The sequence below is a fragment of the Culex pipiens genome, chromosome 2, assembly GCF_016801865.2.
Source record: "Culex pipiens pallens isolate TS chromosome 2, TS_CPP_V2, whole genome shotgun sequence".
Taxonomy (NCBI): domain Eukaryota; kingdom Metazoa; phylum Arthropoda; class Insecta; order Diptera; family Culicidae; genus Culex; species Culex pipiens.
The window spans coordinates 143231880-143253090 of record NC_068938.1 but is presented as its reverse complement, the minus strand read 5'-3'; the positions used below and the strand labels follow the sequence as shown (position 1 = coordinate 143253090).

The following is a 21211-nucleotide window of genomic DNA, read 5'->3' as shown; positions in this document are numbered from 1 at the left end:
ATGCAAAAGAACTCCATCAAAATGAGCACATCCCCTGTACCATTTCACCATCTTGAAACGAGTACATTTTTAATCAGTCCCTAATCTGCCCTAAACCACCCAACCGTGTGTGTTGGGTTGAAGAGTTGAACTAGAGTTCACAAAGTGCCCACTTGTACAGGCCCAACCACCCCCCAAAACGACACTAGGGGCAGAAACATAAAACTATGCACACAAAAAAGTCGTTGTTCATCCTTTCTGCTCTCAAGTTGGTGGACCAGAGGGATGCTGAGTGTGAACTGCACGAGCGAACATCTCTTTGTGACGTCTGACGACGTCCAACCGAAGGAAGGTTCGCGAGTCCTGACGGTGCAGTTTTTCAACCCTCTTCCTCCTCACCCCTTTTGGCCAGCCTTTTTTTGTAGGGCGACAAGAAAAGTGCATCGTGCCAAGGGGAAAATCGATACTTTGTTGGAGCTGAGGGATTTACGGAAGTTTTTGAATGTTATAAATACCTGTTTTGATGATTTTCTAGTTTTTTTTATGTATATTTTTTTAGGGAAAATGTTTTCACTATGAAAGATTTTCGCCTTTGTTCCCCACTCAAAAACAAAAACTAGATTTGTATGACCATCCACAAACTGCAGCGAACAAGAAGAAGATGCAAGCAAGAAGACCTTTCACACGAAAGGATGATTCATCCGTTCAGGAACAACCGCAGAAAACAGTTCTACGAGGACTACGACGACGTTGTCAACATAATAATCCTGTGAGAGCGTTGAAAAGAAGAGAGAGTCTCTGCTCTCACTCGAATATTGAGAGAACTCGGGAGCACTGCTGATTCACAAAATGGCGCTGCTGCTGGAATTTTTCGTCTCAACTTTCACCACACTTTGCAATTTCATTCAATAATTCGTAAAATACACTGCAGAGTTTTATTTTTGTCCAATTTGCTTGCACATTTTGAGATGAAAGGCCAAAACACAAAATCCAATATGGCCGACGAGTTTTCTTTGAGCACAAAAATCAAATATGGAATTTCACCAGTTCCGTCGAGCAAACACATGACCTTTCATAAGTTTCCTTCAAATTTTCCGACTTATTGAGAACATCAAAATTCAACACTGTCTTCATTTTGCAATCATTTCCAACTCCTTTAAAACAACCTTAAATCAATATTTTCCAACCCGCAAACGAAACTTACACTGTAAAATTAATTATTCAGGAAGCACTTTTCCCGAAAAAGAAAAGCTCAACCCAAGTCCGCGACTTGGAAAGCTTCCAGGTTCTGGTCACTGCACTCTGATCACCTTTTTCCAATTTTCAAAAACTAGCCCCCACAAATCTTCACAATTCCACGACTTTAATCCCCAAATTTTTCCCTTATTTCCAGGGAAAAAATGGGTGTCACACACCGCACACACCAAGGAAAAACTATAAATTATCCCTCACTGGCTGGCTTCGGGGAGGTCACTTTTCCTTTACAAATCCATACCGTCCGAAGTTTAGTGCGAAACTAAACTGGAACACACAGTCGTGACTTCTTTCTCCGGCAAAGAGGAGGAAGCACACGTTTGCTGGAATTGTTGGACACAGAGTCAGAATGGATGCACGGGGAGGAAAATTCCGAGAGAGAGAGAGAGAGTGCGAGATTGGTGAGAAGAGAGAGCAGACTTGCGCCGTGGAAATCCTGGTGGAATATATCGTGTATTGATTGTGGGAAAAACACACTGGGACGAGACGAGGACTTTTGAGGATTAATTCAACTAGAAGGACTTGAGAAAATATGGAAAAGTTATTTTCCAGCTAGTTTTAGATGTTGTACAAATGCATTTTTATGTTTTCGTATAAAATCCCAGGGCTTTCATACATTTTATGGACTGGATGAGGGAGTCGTGGATTGCCTGGCCCAAGTCACATGAGTTTTATTGTCTTTTCAATCATAGCATAAGAAATGGTTGGAATGAGAATGGTAATCTTTTAAGGTACTTATAAATCGGTTATTACCCAAACCGTCTTGGTTGAAACATATTATAGCCATGACCAAGTCCTGCCAAGACGTGGATACTAATACATACATACAATCATACAAACATACATACATACAATTTTATTTTTATGTTTTCGTGCCTCGGCTCCGATAGAGATCGAGGGACTGGTTGCAAAAAAAAACAAATTTTATATTTCAGGCCCATGTTATATATATATATTAGGCAAAATACATCACAAAATGCTTTAAACGTTATTACACAAAAAAACAATCACGAAAGAATGTCTTCACGTTTATAGTTCAAATGCAGCATACTCATTATAAGTTTCTTCTTGATTCTCAAATTTATGAATTACTAGAATTGATTTTTTTTTCTGCACTTCTATCAAAAACATACAAAATTCAATGAATTTATGAAAAAAAAATTTCTAATTTTTTATTACTCATGGTAGTTCCCTGATTTACAACAATAATTGCTCCAAAATGGGTTTTGATTTTGAGCGCTCATCCGCTCATGAGCGAGCATTTTCGTCTCATTCGTGAGGAGGAGCGCGACGCGAGCTAGCTCACGTTTGCTCGTGCTCGTGTTTGCTCATTTATTTTATGAGCGAAAATGCTCATTGCTCGCGCTCGCGCTCATTTTTGCTTATTGAGCAAAATGAGCGGTATTTTTTTACCTGTAACGGGTAAACGATAATAACTTTTTTTTCAGCAGAGCTTCGAGTTTGTTTTTTTAATGGAGGCTTGAATAGGCTAATCTTAATAATATTGGATGAAGTTATTTATCTTTTTTTTTTGTTTTGAAAATTGTTTTGGAGTCAGAGTTAAGGGGTTAAGGTATTATTAAGATCTGCACACAGTAAAAAAAAAAACATAGAAATATTACATCTGGGAAGTACGTCTTTTATGTTAGAAAAATGCGTAATTTTACTTCTGAAAATGTGTAATTTTGCCACTTTTCTGGTGTAATACAACTTTTTCAGTCTAAATCGAGGTAAAATTATAACATTCAAGAGGTAATATTCAACCTAACAAAATTACAACTTCAAAATGTACACTTTTTTACTGTGTAGAAATAATTCGATTAAAAAAATTTATAATAGAGTGACACGTGAGAGTGAACTATTTAATAAAGCTGAAAAGTATCTTTTAAGGAATACAAATGTTTTCTTGGTAATACGTTTAGTCACGTTTTAATTCCTGGGCACCTCATCTTGTTTAGTCAATTATTTGTAAATAATTTTGCATAATAAATGTCAAATCTGTGTCTTAGACAATTTTCACATCAATTATCTTATTTATATGCTGGAGTCGATCCAAATAAAAAAATGAGAAATGAGCGTGCTCACAAGTAAAAACATGTTTTAATATGAAAAAAAATCGATTACCATCCTATTTACAGCTTATTTAAGACCTAAAAATTCCGCTCCTTGACAGTTTCCTCTAAATTTGAAAGTGAAATAAGCTAAAAAGAGTGTCTGGGATTCTTAGCAAATTAAGACACTTTACTTGCGTGTCAGCCATTTTTGATTTATCGGGAAATTAATCAAAACTAGTTTTCTAAATTATCAAACTCTGAGAAAAAAAATATATAGTCTGACAACATTAAAGTTTCATCAATTTACCATTACCACATTGATCACACAAAAAACTGGGGTAGAAAAGTATCCCCCGCAATCCACCGCGATCAATTTTTGACAGTTCGACGCCAACGAATAATTTGATGAATTTACCGCGGTTAACCAAAATTAAATTACCAATGCAACTTGGATGAGTTCATGTCCCTTTTTCGAGATGAAATTATCTTCAAAAGTGGCAATCCAATTGACCTGTGTCAGATTCATAAACAATACTAAAAATCTACCTGATTTGCTAATGAGCGCTCATTGAGCGCGAGCGCATGCGTTGAGCATGAGCGTGCACGAGCTACCTGTTAAGTCCTCATGCTCATGAATGAGCGAGCACGGATTCTGGCTCGCTCGCTCATTCGCAACCCTGACTAAAACCAATTACACCAACGAGTAGAGCAACTTTTTGTGAACATTTCTGTTTATTTTCACTTTTACAAAAAGTTACAAGCTTGTAAAAAAAAATCCCAAGTGTATTCTGATCTGACGAATATGCACTGGGCCACGCCCATTTTTCAACTTAGTTCTTTTTTCTTTCAGCGCTCTTTTGGGTCCGCTTAGTACTGCCAATTGTGATGAAATTTCAAGAGAACACTCACAAAAAGTAGCATTTATAGAGAAAGTTTCCTGGCATCACTGGCTCACTCCAACAGACGCTGCTGGTGGTGTTGGTGACCACCCTTTGTTTTTTATTTGCCTGCGCTTCTTGCTCGGTTTTCTTCAGCCTTCGATTGGAATGGGTCGTCAATAGTCAAACGTAAAAAGACTGGGCGCGTTTGTTCTTTTTGATGGCGCTTGCTAATTATTAACATGTTTCGGGATTTTTTTTCAAGTGAGTGACTAACTAATGTTCAAAAGAACATGTTGCCGGTAGTTGGAAGCAATTTCATATCTTAAGCGCTTTAAAAACGTTAGCGCAAGTGAAAAGATATTGATGGCGACTTTCGTTAAGCGGTTAAGCTCTCATGATGCGTGTGGATGTGTGTGCCAAAAAAATGATGAGAAATGGTCTCGCAAAATAGAAATTATGATCAAAAGTGCATTAAATTTGATCTTTTTGGCCAGTAAGTGGCATAAAGTTAATGTCTTAATCGGGCTGTAATAAACGGATTTGGATGCTTCAAGAAGAAAGATATTTTTATGCTCTATTTGACCATCGGAAAAGGGTCCCCCGAGCGGCCACTCTGGTTCCGGAACTATTCGGATTATCCGACGGTTTTGTTCCGAAAAACTTTTTTTTACTCCGAAATGACAATAAAACATGTGTTTTTAGACGGTTTTTGTTGGAAAATATTTAGTTAGTGTTTTTTTAACACTTAAAAACAATTTTCCAAAAATAGTGGTTTGAAATACTCATGTTTTGCAAAGCTTAACATAAATAAGGAAATTTATACTAAATTTTCATATAAACTTACCAAACAAAGTTATCAAAAGTTCAAAATCGCTTGAAGTGTGTTGGAGGCACTTTAAAATGACAAACTAACATAAATCAATTAATTGCTTTATCAAAATTCAATCAAACTTAGTAAATTAATGAGGTGTAGGGACAATTTGTTGGCCTAGATTTGGGACTTTTATCAGTAAATTATTTTTGTTATTTTATTACAATTTTTTGGCAAATCAATTTCAGGGTCGTCATGAGGAAATTCTCCTGCGTCGATTGATATATAAAAGTTGGAACTTTACTAAAAATTCAGGGATTATGACAGCGGATATTGATTCCGTACAGGGCTGTACGGACAATTTTCGATACACTGTATATGCCAAAACAAACAAATTTAACTCAGAACAGCTACAGCTTTGATTATTATGTTTCACTCAAATAAAATTTAAAAAAATGTTATTCAAATTTTAGTGGCTGATTTTCTACACAGTAAAAAAATGTAAATTTGGAAGATGTAATTTTGGAAGGTTGAATATTACTTCTTTTATGATGTAATTTTACCTCAATTTAGACTGAAAAAGTGACATTACACCAGAAAAGTGGTAAAATTACACATTTTCAGAGGTTAAAATTACAATGTTTTCTGACATAAAAGATGTACTCCTTCGCAGATGTAATGTTTCCATGATTTTTTATACTGTGTATAAAATTTCCCAATGCTTTTTTTTAATATAAATTTCATCACCGCAATTCACTTTAAAGCATTTTGGAGGCCAAATTTGAGCTCGAAGACTTAGAATGATATAACGAATAAAAATCATTGATTCGATTTTCCGAAAGGATTTTTGACAGGAACTTCGGATAATCAAATTTGGACTGTATAATGTGCTCAAATGGTGTTTAGCGTTATCGGTTGCAAATCTCGCTTACTTTTTCAGAAGGTCCTATGTACATAGGAAACTCATGGCGCATAGGTTGTTTTGGAAAAGTAATTTAGAAATTCTTGCATTATGTTTGGAAAAAATATTGCGAAATTGTAATGTGTTTCGAAATAAATAATCGAACAATGGATGACTACTTAGTCGTGATTTAATTTTTAGAAAAGTTAGGCCATTAACATTATTAAAGAAATAAAACAAAAAAGTGTTTTAACAACATTTTATACGATGAAAATTAGAAATTTTAACATAAATGAGATCAACCTTGACAAACATACGTGATTTACTCTTAATCTCGAAGTACAGTATTGAGTGGTGATGATAAATTCGTTATTATAGTTAAATGACAAAATATAATACCATTTTAATTTTTTTTTCAATGCTCAGTATTTGAATCTAGTTTTTAAACATTCAAGTTTTATTCAAAGTTGATTAAATTAAAACTTACGTTTTGATTCAAAATTTGAACAAAGTTATCGAACTTGTTTCATGTAGAATGCAAGTGAAGATTACCTGAAAATATAGCAAAAAAAACTGTTAGAAAAAATATCGAAATTGTACATACGACAATAATATCTTAAGTTTATTCTTTGTTGCAAAACAATAACAATCAGCATAACATTTCAAGATTACACCAATACGCCCACCGACCCTAATCTTGATCCAACTGTCCATAGAGTAAAATATTTTCGTATGTGTGAGACTTCAGTGGTGGAGAAGGGGGGGACCAAACAGTTTTGCGGTGGTGTTATGTGCCATGTTGCAAATATAACACACAAAATGCACACACGCGATTCGGGTGGATGCGCGCGCACCCAAATCGCGTATCCTTTTGCACCCATCATGTCTCCTTACACCTGGTAGTCGCACAGGGGAGATTGAGTGAACTTTTTTCAAAAAACATTTTGAATAATTTTACAGAATGTTTGAAAAATTAAATCAGCGGTAAAAATAAGCAAAATCATGTTTAAAGAATCCAATAAAAAAATTATGATAACATTACCACACTCTCCCCTAATCACTTCCAACCAACTACTAGAGAAAGGATGCAGTTTCATTCACTTTCGTGTCCCAATGTCTTTGCCAATATGTCTCTTCTCGAGAAGGAGGACTGGGAACGGTATTTTGGTTACCACAATTTTCCCCCGAAAGTTATCGCAAGCTTTTCCACGGAAGGACACTGATCCAGAGAAAGCCCACAGCTTGGTTTCGCAATTAATTTCCTTGTTTGCTCTGCAATTTCTACAATTACCCTTTCGAACGAACGCTATCGGCATCTCTCTGAAATTGGTCCGTACCTACTGAAGGGAAGAGCTTTTCCACGAGGTGATAGATTGTCATTAGGGGCTGGGTACGGTATGGTTGGTTTGCTGGAATGTTTTACGGTTCGAAGGCAGCTTCTTTCTCAATTGATCCCGATTGGTATTTACGTGTGGCTGCAATATGCAGTGGCATCAGCTGCACTTAAGGTGCCTTCTCGGAGGGGTTAGTGGGACCGCCGCGATAGAAATGGATGGCAATTTGTATGCTTTGTGGGAAAACAGCTTTCGTACGAGGAGGGAAATTGTGTTGTATTGAAGTTTATAACAAACACTTTCAAACGCAACTTCATCCACCGTAATATGGCTAGTACCTTCTCGTAATGTATGTAGTAATTTTATCTAAAATAAAATTTAAAAATCTAGATGGATTCCATGTGACCACTTATTAAAGTTGGGGTGGACCAAAAGTCGTAGTCGTAGCTCTGAAAAGCTGTAGTCGCAGTCGCTAAATCTTCCGAAGCCGGGGTCTGAGTCGGCAAATTTGCAACCACTTTGTATGGAAGTTGTTGCTGGAGTCGCGCCATTTTGGAGAGCTGAAGTCTGAGTCGCTAAATCGAAACTGGAATCGCAATTGGAGTCAGCGTCACATTTTTTGGTAGCCGGCGTCACTTCAAAAGGAACCATTCACAAATGACGTCACATGGTATGGTGGGTGGAGTCGGGTAGCCCCCAAGGCTGTATATCAGAATCAGGGATAGCGATTTTGACAACTGCACCACTACATACTCAATCGCGAGTATCTTAGGTAGTAAGCCATGGGTAGCACCCACCATACTATGTGACGTCATTCGTGAATGGTTCCTTGGATTCGTAAACGCGTCATGTTTACTGTTCCCCTTTCGTCACCAATAAAACAAGTGACGTAAAACTTATTTTTCTATCCACGTAGTACACGTCTTTATCGAATGTAAGGATGAGCTCGTTCGTGATCGCACCCATTGTCTCGTCTGGAAAATTGGACTAATCAAATGTCAAGGTCTATTCGCAAGTCGCCGTATCCTTTTGAGTAGTTCAGGGATCTATCGTACTCTATTCGTATAATTTATGCAGGATGATAAATTTGTTTCACTTTTCATGCAATTATTTTCCTTTCAAACTTTAATTCGATTAATTCAAGCGGGACATCTTCGACCCAAGCTTCTTCGTAGAAACCAACATCCAAAAATAAACATTTACACGTGTCATCACAGCCAGTGTCGGGGGTCGGGAACATTTTGCCAGCCCGACTATACGCTTCACTTCCCACGACAAGACGAGGAAAAGCCCGCCCGAGAGATCGCAGACTTTTTTTTACGTGATAAACAGCCTGCAGTCAGACCCGGGCTGGGTTCAATTGCGTATCGTCGGAAAAGTCGGGTGAACTTTTCCAACCCCCGGCAAATCGCGCCCACGCAGGTCAGGTCGCGGCCCTCTGGTCCGGACGCGCGTGTGTGCGCATCAAGATACGATGGTCTGGTCCGGTTGAAGAGACGTGACAGACGAGACGAGTCTTGGAAGGATATTTAAAGATATTAATTTAAGTTCGGTAAACAGACGATAACTCAAAAAGATGATATCGGTATCACAATTGAACAGTTCATTGAGTAAATCATTATTTTTCCCCTTAAGACTTGATCACAAAAATGGCAACGTGCCTCCTCATCAAGTTTTGGGATTAGTTTTAGTGGTTTCACATTCCAATTTTCATAAACTAGAGCTACCCACTTACCAAACCGTCCCCCTAAAAATTGTCACCAAATCAAAAGTTTTTCCCCCCTATGACCAACACGGCACTCTACTCTATTAATGGTACCCACCGTACGGCCCAGGTCCGTACTCTTACACACGTTTTACGAGGGGCACAAAACCGGCCCCACCGGTTGACACAATCAGAAAATTATGTTGTGACTACAACCACATCATTACATTCGGTGGTTTCTGTGGCGAAAGACCCTGGTCACGTTGCTCCTCCTGAAGGACCTGAGAAGCGGCTGTGTCAATACGCCATTTATCTCCGCATGCACGGAAGAACATAAATATAAGCCCACCCGATGTAACTGGCGGTGGGAGGCACTTGCTTTGGGGACACACCGGTTTTATCGTTGGCACACACATACATACCACTTAAAGGATCTACCTTAAGGTTGAGCCACAATGCAAGCGATGTGCGTCCAAAATGACGTACACCCATATCAACAATTTCAGACATCTAATACCGCAATAAATGCTCAAACACAAAGTTACACACAGCTGATTCACCAATAAAACTTAATTCATTTGAATTTAGTACAATATTCTAATTTAAAGAATCGTCATTTTTTACGATATTGCATCCAAATTGCGTTACGCGCGATTGTGAATCAACCTTCTACCACAGGTAAAGAGAGGTGAGCGATCGTGACGTAGGTGTTTTCTAGGCACCATAGTCACTTCATTTGCAGAAAGGTAACATCACTTGTCTTCTACTTTCTTACGTAAACCGTGAATTTGTGTAATCTTAGCTCAACATTTTTCGTTGATATCATGAATAAAGTAACTTTTCATAACTTTAATAATTTAATCATCGCTCTGACATCAATTAAAAATCGCAGAAATTGCAAAAACTCGACTATAACTTCAAGTCACGGTGAGCTTATGGAAGCGCTCCTAGCTCGTGGCGTTCATTATCGCAAACAAGCAAAGTTTCCACTCCCACCCACACCAGTGCAAATTTCCAGCGGATGGAGCTCGAAAGAGCTTTAGCTGGGGCGACGCAATATTCCGTTGCAAAGACTGAATTGGACAAAATATGACAAAAAATAAGTTAGAGTATTTGGTAAACTTAAAGTCACACTGTAAAAATTAAAGAACGTTATTTATTCATCGAAAATCGTTTACAAGTTAATTGATATTTGAAGTTTTTTTCAGTAAGGATTTGCAACGGAATAGTTGAGCGGGAATTTCCGGCAAAAAATCCCGACAAATCGACCATTTTTGGACCTCTCGATTCCCGGGAAATTTTAGAAAAATTCTAAATTATTTTGAACATTGGATGTTCGATGCTTGATGTTCAAGTTCGAATAAACCAATTCTTCTCCAATCTTCTTATTCAATATTGTTACACTCTAAAAAATAACCCTGCAAAGTTAGAAAAAACACGAAATTTTAAAATGAAAAATTTTGTTCTAGATGAAAAAATGACCCTTCTGGGTCAATGTAGATTCGAAAAGTACATTGAATTTCCCATAAAATGACATGTTCCAAAAAATTTTACAGTCGAGTAACGGAAAATGGGAGAATTTTTAAAACTTTTTAAGTGCTTTCTTCGATGAAAAATACATTTTTTCGGAATTCTGAGTACGCCATCAAATCGGGCGTCTAATTTTACATAAAAGTCTCTTTGACACCAAATTTCTATCTCATCACCGTTTCAGGCTCCAAATTATTGAAAAACACCTCTTTTTTCGCATGTTCAAAAATGGAAGGGGTCGTACTGCCCCTCCGTCACGAGATATCAAAAAATGGACCTCGGATTCGTGATCAGGGCCAAAAGTTACCTCTTGGGACAAATTTTCACGCAAATCGAAGAGGGGTCGGGGCAACTTTTCCCGATTTAGTGTGAGTTGGTAGAGAATTACCCATTTATTATTTCTAAGCAGGTAAAGCCTTTTCAAAATAAGTTCAATTTCCATATCCTCTCTCGAGTATAGCAATCTTCAATTTTTATAATTATTCTCAGCCCTTATGATAATTTCGCTGCATCAAGGTATTTTTTGTAATGTCGATAAGTCATTTTGTATTTCACGTCAAACTCAATATTAAATTATATTTTGGGGAAAAAAACTCTAGCAACCTTTGTAAAGTTACTGTCCGCCAATTGTGAAAATTCGGGTTTTCCTAATAACTGTAAATATTTCTTCAATGAATATTTACAGTTGACCTTAAAAAGGAAAAAAAAACAAGTTTAAATTGTTGTTTGAATCGTTATTTATCATATTGCAAAAATCCCGATCTGGGATTAATTAATTCATAAACATTTTAAACAAAAATTCCCGGTCAGTCCCAAAAAGCTCAAGAAACAATCTTGTTTTTGCAGATTTAGAAAAAAGGTAGATAAAGTTCCTCTAAATAATGAGAATACTTCAATTAACGTTCCATAGAATCAGTAAACTTTTTTTTCATTTCATATTCAACTATTTATATATTCAACTTTCGATTCCCGGGAAATTGAAAATCTCGAGAATCGTCACCCCCTAATTTCGGTATTTTTTCGTACCGTCATCAGAAGTAACAAAGGAGTATCAAATGAATATTCTCAACATTCTATTAAAGCATTAGAGCCATAAGTCGGCAAAAAAAAATCAAACCATCCACATTAACGACCCCCGGGTCTTTTGTGGTCTCTATTGCAAGTTTCTGCTCGAACCTAGGAGTCCGAAGGCTTGAATGGGGAGAGCACCCAAACCTCTTTTACTCCAAGGAACCTTCCACCCCAGTGTTTGAACTGACGACCTTTGGATTGTGAGTCCAACCGCCGCCAGCGATTCCACCGGAGTAGGCTTGGTTTGGTGTGTTGTTTGTACTTATGGCATGGAGACGACTCCTACACCTGGAATGACTTAACGGCCTAACAACCAAGGCCGGGACCGACATTTTACTTCCTCATCCGATGGAAGGTTGCAGCAAATGGGAATCGAACCCAGAATCATCCGCTTACAAAGCGGACAGCGTAACCATTCGGCCACGCACTGCCAAGTCGGCAGTCACCTTGGAATATAAACGTACGGAATGATATGAATATATAATGATCGTTGTAGAGAAGTTTCCAAAGTACTTAACGTGAAGACATCCATCATTGCCATGATTTTTTGTTTAAAGATATAAATTTTGCGTCGCTATCAATATTTTGACAAAATTCCTTCTAAAAGTTGTTTAGAATAGTGCCCTACACATGCTGATTCCTTTTGGTAACGATTATCCCATTCATTGCAACGTTATGGAAATCGTCATTAATCAATGATTGCAAACTAGGACGTCAATGATTACAGGCCTTGCGAAATTTCGACTTTTTTTGTGATAGCTGACAGAGCACTCCAATCGTCTTCACCACGACAACCTGATTTCTACATTCTGCTTTCGTTCTGTTAGTGGACTGTATCGTAAATTGGCCAAGTTCCGTCGTCGGAAACAGTGGCGCGGGATTGAAGGAAGACTTTCCGGCGGATTAGCGACTTCGCGCACAAGAAAATAAAAAAGACGTCTTTCTCTGAAAAGCCTCCTTCCTGACTACCTTTTATTCTTCTTCCTCCCTTTCTCCTGCCGCAACGGCAAAAAGCGCGCAACGGCGTCAATGACGTTTGCGTTTGGTAGACCAGCCGAGCCCAAGGGGCGGGTCACTTTTCTTCTGCAAACATCCTCCCCGCCTTGAGACAGCGTCTCAATTCGGAAGCGGACAGATCTTCTGCACCGAGCGTTGGTACTCGTGCTTCCCACGACGCAGCGTCACGTTCCGAACCAGTCCTGCTCGATCCGGATGAACTGCTACGACACGGGCCAGCTCCCAGGCGGATGGTGGAGCGTTGTCATTCTTGACCAGGACCAGTTGCCCCGGCTTGATGTTCTCCTCACTTGCGCGCCACTTTCCTCTCGGCTGCAACGTCGCGATGTATTCGTCACGCCAGCGGTTCCAAAACTCGGTGGAGTAGCGCTGCATCTTCTGCCAACGATCGAGCTGATTCATCTTCAAGTGCATGACGTCGGGCTCTGGAATCATGTTCAACGGCTGGCCCACAAGAAAGTGCCCCGGCGTCAGAGCTTCGAGACTGTCCGGTGATGTTGACAACGGGCAGAGTGGTCTCGAATTCAAGCAGGCCTCGATTTTGCAGAGCACCGTACTGAGTTCTTCGAACGTCAGTTTTTCGTTCCCAACGACTGGACGCAGCAGGCTCTTAGCACTTTTGACGGCTGCTTCCCAGATGCCACCCTGGTGAGGGCTGGCCAGCGGAATAAACTTCCACTTGATGCCGAGATTGCAGAGGAATTGCTCGGCTTCCTTGCTGTGTGCCATAATCGCTTCGTAGATCTCCTGCAGCAGTCGGTCCGCACCAACCAGATTAGTGCCGTTGTCCGACCAGATTTCGCAACAATAACCGCGACGTGCGATCATCCTCTTGAGTGCGGAAATGAATCCCTGCGACGTGAGGTCGCTGACCGCCTCCAGGTGTACGGCCTTGGTTGAGAGGCACACAAACACGACGATGTACCCCTTCATACAGCGTGTTCCTCGGGTGTTGCTGCAGCGTACTCGTATGGGCCCTGCGTAATCCACCCCCACGTGAGTGAATGGCCGGCACGCCGTGACTCGAGCTGCAGGGAGGCTGCGTATCAGCTGCTGCGCCGTCTTGGCCTTCAGACGACGGCACCTCACACAGTTGTGAATCACCTGCTTGATTACCGATTGGCAGCCTTGAATCCAATAGCGTTGGTTGACCGTAGCCGTCAAGAGCGACGGTCCGGCGTGGCAGTTCTGCGAGTGGAGCTCCTCCACCAGCAGCTTCGTGAATCGATGATCCTTGGGAAGAATCACCGGGTGCTTGACCTCGAACGGTAGGGACGACTGCTGCAAACGACCGCCAATTCGGAGCGTTCCATCGCCGTCCAAGAACGGGTACAGGTTGGCAATCTTCGACTTCGGTGAAACCTCGCGACCCGCGGCGAGGGTTTTGATCTCCTTCTGGAAGACGTCGTGCTGAGCCAGCCTTACGAACTGCATTCGCGCGCTGTGCAGCTCAGCCGGGGCGATCGAACCGGAACGCTTCTCCTTGTTTCCCGGTCGCAGGTTGTAGAGGAACCGGTTGACCCGTGACAGCTGTCGGCACGCTCCAAGCAGTGAAGAACGCTTCTCTAGAATCTGCTTCTCCTCTTCGTACTTGGTTTTTGGTAGTCTGACCACAATGTTGAACGTTCGGAACTTCTTGCGTACCTCCAGCGTTGCTTCGTCGAATTCCTCGTCAGGCATCTCATGCTTCCAGGTTGACGCATGCGCCTTCAGCCACGGCGGGCCGAACCACCACAAGGGATGATTGACCAGTTCCGCCGGTGAGATTCCACGGGAGGCACAGTCGGCTGGATTCTCTTCTGACTTGACGTGGAACCAGCGAGACCGTGGCAGTACTTCCAGGATCGATGCCGTTCTGTTGGCCACGTACGTGTCAAGTTTGCGTGGGTGGAAAGCAAGTTGGTGCAGAACGATTGTTGAATCTGTGTACGCAAACATCTCCACCTTGAACCGCTCGAACGCCTTGGCCACCCGTTTCATCAACCTTGCTAGTAGCCACGCTCCGTTCAACTCCAGCCGAGGTAGTGAAACCTGCCGGATCGGTGCGACCTTCGTTTTGGCCGCGACTAGGTTGACGTAGGCACCGTCAATCTCGTTGAACGTTCGGATGTAGACGACGGCAGAGTAGGCTTCCTCGGAGGCATCCGAGAAGCCGTGTAGCTCGACGTGTCCATTGTAGCTCGACATCCACCTTAGTATCTTGACCTGCTCCAGGCGCGGCAGGTTCTCCTTAAACTCGATCCACATTTGCTCGACCGCGGCGGGCAGCGGGTCGTGCCAATTCATGTCGTACAGCCAACACTGTTGAAACAGGATCTTCGCTCGCACTGTCACTGGCGCCAGCCATCCGATGGGGTCGAACAGCTTCGCCGAGTCGGACAGTAACTGGTGCTTCGTGTTTGGTCCATCCGTTTTCATGTTGACCTTGAAGGTGAACGCATCCTCTTGCGGCAACCAGTGGATCCCCAGCGCCTTGATGGCGTTGCGTTCGTCGGGGAACTGGATTGGCACCGCTGCGTTCTTCACGTCGGCGAGTGGTAGAAGCGCTTCGTCCACGTTGGAGCACCACTTGCGGAGAGTGAAGCCGGCCTTACCAGCAATCTCGTCGATCTGCTCCACCAACCGCGCTGCTTCTGCCGCCGAATCTGCACCGGAGACCAGGTCGTCCACGTACGTGTGTTCCTTGATCCGCTCAGCAGCCCCAGGGTAATGCTGCTCGAAGTCCTCTGCTGCTTTCTTGAGCGCTGACATCGCCAGGAACCCGGAGTTCTTCAGCCCGTACGTTACGGTCAGCAGACGAAAGTGCCGGATCGGTTCGTCGGGCGACTCTCTCCAGACGATGCGCTGATAGTCCGTGTCGTCGCGGTGCACCCAGACCTGGCGGTACATTTTTTCAACATCCGCCGTGAACACTACCGGGTAGGTTCTGAATCGCAGCAGCACATCGAAGAGATCTGCGTTGACGTTGGGTGCGTTCAAGAGTAGGTCGTTTAGTGAGACCCCGGTCGTGGTGGCGCAAGAGCCGTCGAAAACGACCCGGAGTTTGGTCGTGGAGCTGTCCTCCTTCACGACCCCGTGGTGTGGGAGGTAGTAGGACTTGGTGCAGTCTGCTTGAACCTCCGTCTCGGGAATTTCCTCCATGTGTCCCAGCTTCTGGTACTCGCGCATGAAGGCAACGTACCGTTCCTTGAAGTTGGGATCCCGTTGGAACTTGCGTTCCATGGCCCGCAGGCGCTTGGTTGCTGCGTTGAGCGATTCTCCCAGTTTGCACTTTGAATCGTCGAGGGGGAGTCTGACGATAAAGTGGCCATCCTTCTCTGAGCGCGTGAGAGTCGAATCGAAGTGTTCGATGACCCTTTCCTCCTCGGTTGTCAGCAGCTTGCCTTCAGGGATCTCCTGGTCCTCCCAGAACAACCGCAAGGTGCGGTCGATGTCAAACTCCTGGGCGACGTTGAGAACTGCATGGTGACTGCTTGTGCGACACGGCTGGGAGATCTTCCCCGATACCATCCACCCAAAGATGGAACGCTGGGCCACGGGGATTCCTTGGCGATTCTTGACCTGTCCGGCTTGTAGGATGGACAGGAAGACATCTGCTCCGAGAATAACGTCCATCTCGCCTGGACTGTTGAAGCTCGGATCCGCTAACTCCAGCCCCTCCAGGAAGGGCAGGTCTGCTACGTTGAAGCGCTGGTTGGGCAGGGTTGCCGTCAGCCTTCCCAACACGTAGGCTTGCGTGGTGAGCTTGGTCTCTCCGTCGAAACGCGAAGACATCACCAGCGTGACTGCACCGGCCGTGGTGCCGACGACTTCTCCGTTCACTCCGGTGACTTCCAGGGAGGCGTTCGTGCGCTTCAGCCCAATGCGCTTGACACATGCCTCCGTAATCAGCGACGCTTGTGATCCGCTGTCGACGAGACATCGCACCTGGTGCAACTTCCCGTCCTTCCCTTCCAAGTTGGCGATCACCGTGGGCAGCAGTGCCACCGACGACGGTTCGTGCTTGGTCGCCTTGGCTTGAGCTGCGTTGGCCGAGACCGACGAGGCCTCCTCCGTCTCTTCGGGTTGGCGTGGAGGATGGTCGCGGTCAGCCTTCTCCGGTTCCTGACTGTGCTGCTGCCGCTGCTGGCACAGCGTCGTGTGATGTCGCTGCTTACAATCGGGCGTGCGGCACGTTGACTTCGACGGGCACTTGTTCGCCGTGTGGAGCGGCTTCAGACAGTTGAAGCACAGATTTTTGGAGAGGACTAGCTCCCGCCGTCCGGCCACGTCCATGGCCTTGAACAGGTCGCAGTGATACGTCGGGTGATCTTTACTGCATTTCGCGCAGCTCACAGCAGCGCTCGTGTGAAACGCTTGCACTTTTCTTTGGGTTGGCTTTTGAGACTCCTTCTTCGAAACTTCAGGGCCCGTCTTCTTGCTGAACGCCGAGCACGTCTCCAACGCGTCACACCGCTGCTCCAGGAACTCTTGGAAGTTTGCAAAAGTCGGGTTCTCCACGGTGATGATCTTCTGCGCCCACAGTGAGCGCGTCTCTCGATCCACCTTCTCCAGCAGCAAGTGAATAAGCCACGGATCCCGTGACTCGTACTCCCGTCCTAGGGCCTTCAACTGGCGGACGACGTCGTCGGATGTGGCCACGAGGTGCTTCAATTCCTTGGCGTTGGTGACTGGTTGCTGGTCGACAAACTCCCGGACGAGAGCAAACACCGTGTATTTGTGTTTGTCATAGTAGGTCACGAGTGCGTCCCACGCCTCACGGTAGTTGCCATCGTTGATCGAGAACGAGTCGACTTTCCCCTTCGCTTCGCCGTCCAGGTAGGAGAACAGGTACTGCATCTTTACCGAATCCCGCAGGTCGGTACGGCTGTGAATTGTGCACACGAAGAGGTCCTTAAATGAGCGCCAGTGCTTACGCTCCCCGGTGAACTTCGGAATGTCGATTTGTGGCAGCTTGACGACGTTATGGGGTACCGGGTTCGATACCTGGCTCCCCGCCGCTAGCGCCAGCGTTTGTGGTGGTGGTTTTTGGCACTGCGCGAGCAGCATCTGCTGCTGGGATTCAAGGAGCGCCTTGACGGCGTCTCGCAGATCGTCCTGCCGGTCTTCCGGCCTAACTTCCGGCTCCTCAACATGCTGGTCCAAATACTCCGTGTAGATGTCCTTGATCTGGAAGTAGGCGTCCTCGAACAGGATTCGGTGGTTGAACACCGTGACCACCTCCTCCAGGTTCGGCGTGGCCTCCTCGATCTCAGTCTGTACGTCGTCAAAACACTGAGCGAGGCCGGTCAAGTTGTCCCGCCGTTCCGCCACTTCTCCGAGGGACGGGTTGCGGGTTTTGATGGCTTTCGCGACGGACAGCTCCCACTTCACCTTCGCGAGGATGACTTCTCGCTTGCTGGTGAGGGACTTCAACCGCTCTTGATCCATATCCGCGCCGCGAAGGACCAATGTTAGTGGACTGTATCGTAAATTGGCCAAGTTCCGTCGTCGGAAACAGTGGCGCGGGATTGAAGGAAGACTTTCCGGCGGATTAGCGACTTCGCGCACAAGAAAATAAAAAAGACGTCTTTCTCTGAAAAGCCTCCTTCCTGACTAACTTTTATTCTTCTTCCTCCCTTTCTCCTGCCGCAACGGCAAAAAGCGCGCAACGGCGTCAATGACGTTTGCGTTTGGTAGACCAGCCGAGCCCAAGGGGCGGGTCACTTTTCTTCTGCAAACACGTTCGTTTCACACACAAAGGAATGAGTGCTACGCAAAGTCACTCACACAATCATTGACTTCCCTCCAAGAGAAAAATCGCCTAGAGAGCGGTCGTTTGACATTCTACCGAGATTCTGATCATCTTTCCAATGATAGCAATCATATGATTTCTGTCACCACGCAGCATACACTAGGAAGAGAGAGAGAGAGACAAAAACGAGAGAAAGAGCACGTTGTCTCGTTCGGGCGGCTGCTTGAGTGGTGCTCATTTTTCGTTCGTTTCGTCTTCGGATTTACGTTCACCGACCGTCGCCAAGCAATGACGGTCATGATAGGCGTTGTGTGTCAGCGATCAAATATCGTTTTGGGAAATGATCGCTGACAGAAAGCTCTATCGAATATCGAGCAATCCCGTTCAGTGATCGATCCCTTTTCAAGCATTGAATGATTATACCACAAAATTATATAAATTTTGAAACACATTAAATTTAGACCAAAAATTCTTTCAGTGGCTTCAAGAAGGCAACAACCGGCACATGCTGATTCATTTTGGTGCAGAAAATCGTTAAATTGAATTCAATACAGAGAATTTTAGAGTGATGATCAACTTTCTTCGAAAATGATCAACGGCTTCAATATTCTAAAATTTTGAAAAAAATTGTTAATGGTAGGGGAAATCTACCCATTTTAATCCTAATAAGCGGTCGTGTTTGAATGATGCTGGATAATCTAGAGTCTCCCTTGAATTTTACTAAAACCAAGTACACCAACAAGTAGAGCAAGTTTTTGTGAACATTTCTGTTTATTTTCACTTTCACTAAAAGTTATTCTATTTCTTTACCAAGCATTTAACACAACAAAATTCCCAAGGGTATTCTAATCGAGGCGAATGCATTGGGCCACGCCCATTTTTCTAATATCGGCTTAGTTCTTTTTTCTTCCAAGACTCTGTCGAGTGTTGCCATTTGCGCTGACAGTTCAAACGAACACTCACGAAAAGTGGCATTTATAGGGAAAGTTTCCTGGCATCGCTGGCTGTGCTGCTGGTGGTGTTGACGGCCAGCCTTTGTTCTTTTTTGCCTTCGTCTCTCGCTCGGTTTTCTTCAGCCTTCGATTGGAATGCAAAGTGAAAATTGAAACGTCAAACGACTTGGCGCGTTTGTTTTTTTGATGGAGCTTGCTAATTTATTACATTTTTCGGGATTATTCTTCAAGTGAGTGTCTTACTAATGATCAAAAGAACATGTTGCCGGTAGTTGGAAGCAATTTCATATCTTAAGCGCCGTGAAAAAGTAAGCGAAAGTGAAAAGTTAATTTTGGCGATATTCATTAAGCGTTTGAGGGATTCTCGTGTGTGTCACTGTGTGTGCAAACAAAATGATGAGAAGTGGTCTCGCAAAATACAAATTATGATCAAAAGTGCATTAAATGTGATCTTTTTGGTCAGTAAGTGGCATACATTTCAGTGCTTACTCGAGGCGGTGCTGTTGCTGGTAAGTTTATAGCCCAAATAGTATTTTTGGAGCTTTAATCGAGCATCAAACTCTCCATATGACGAAGATAGGTGTTTGATTGGAAAGGGTAGATTTCCCCTAACTACAATTACGAAATTTTGAAATTCTGTTATGATTTTCTTATTGAACTAATCGGAAAACGGGATGAAAATATTTTTTGAACTTTATATCGCCCCTCCCTTCAAAATTGGTCCGAAAAATCTGTGGGCAAAAAAAATTTTCAAAAATCTTCTAAAACGCATTTTTCTGCATTGATAATCATATTCAACATATTTTGAACTTCCAATGTACTGCACCGCAAAAACTTTTTTCTTCGCAAAAAAAAAAAATTCGTCCATCATAGGTATTTTGGAAACTAATGATTGCAAAACAATTGCAATCAATGTATTTTTAAACACTTGTTTCATTCAAATGTTAAAACAGTGGCTCGTAATTTAAAATTGATATTACGAGTCGTAATATCAATTTTAAACCTTTTTTCGTTCAAATTTTTTGGGAAAATAGCCTAAGATATTACAAAAAGACTGACGGAAAATGTAGGATGGTATGTCTCTCCTAAAAAAATACAAAAATTATTTACTAAAGTTGTTTTTTAGAAAAGTGGCCTAAACGTCAAAATTTTCAAAATCCGATAGTGGGAATCGATTTTTTAGACAATTTTACATAGAAGTCTCCAAATTGACCGTTGTCCTATGTCCAATCCTTGGGAAGATATAAAAAACATCTTAATCTTACCTGAGTATTTGAATTATTGTTTTCTTTTTTTTTAATTTTTTACAGTCATCCCACATATTCGGAACACCCACAAATTCGGAACACTTTTGTGGCAATTTGTCAATAGGATGCAAAATGCAACTTTTCTGTCGTCCCTGCTATTTTTAGGACCTTTATTTGGACATTCTCTTGCTATTTCACTAGTAAAAATAGTACTTTTTGAACAAAAAACCTCATTTCAAGACTATTTTATCCAGAGCAGCGAAACGCTGCCTCCAAATTGACAGTTCCATAATTGTGGGATGTTATTGTGCCTCGCACAATTGTGAAACACATGAATCTAATTGATATTTTCACAAAAAAAGTTATCAGACTATGTTTAAAACATCACTAAGCATGAGTTTTATTGGTTTCAGTTTGAGAAGTCATTATTTGGTAATAAATATGTACTCCTGGAGAGATCCAAAGTTTGTTTACATTCGTAAGAAAAAAGTGTTCCGAATTTGTGGATTTCAAGGGTCAATGTTTTTCTTTAAAAACTTGATATAAAACGTAAAAATGTACAGCAAGTCTATACATCAATCGAAAGATCGCAAGAAAAGCTTTCACATGAAGGAAAAAGCAAATCATTATGTTCAATTATCGATTTTCTATGATTTGTTGAACGTTGGCAGATCTGGAAACTGTTCCGAATATGAGGGATGACTGTAGAACAATTTTGAAAACCATTCCACTCTGTTCAG

General features: G+C 42.8%; 2 protein-coding genes across 7 annotated transcripts in view; both read right to left on the bottom strand.

Annotated features, from left to right (window-relative positions):
* LOC120416205 (kinesin-like protein unc-104) overlaps positions 1 to 21211 on the bottom strand; it is a 134363-nt gene that overhangs the window by 92192 nt on the left and 20960 nt on the right. For 3 of the 6 annotated variants that reach the window (XM_039577895.2, XM_039577898.2, XM_052708740.1), the window contains exon 1: positions 1184 to 1464. The exons of 1 other annotated variant lie outside the window; for it this stretch is intronic. The gene's annotated coding sequence lies outside the window, so the exon portion shown is untranslated. Of the gene's footprint in view, positions 1 to 1183; positions 1468 to 21211 lie in introns of those variants that run through there. 2 more of the 6 variants (XM_052708742.1, XM_052708741.1) reach the window with 2 other exon arrangements.
* Positions 12637 to 17967, bottom strand: LOC120416220 (uncharacterized). Its single transcript, XM_039577919.1, has one exon. The coding sequence runs from the start codon at positions 17965 to 17967 to the stop codon at positions 12637 to 12639; it is 5331 nt and encodes a 1776-aa protein (XP_039433853.1).

Coding starts and splice junctions, on each gene's coding strand:
- LOC120416220 (XM_039577919.1), bottom strand. CDS start 17,967: ATGGATCAAGAGCGGTTGAAGTCCCTCACCAGCAAGCGAGAAGTCATC.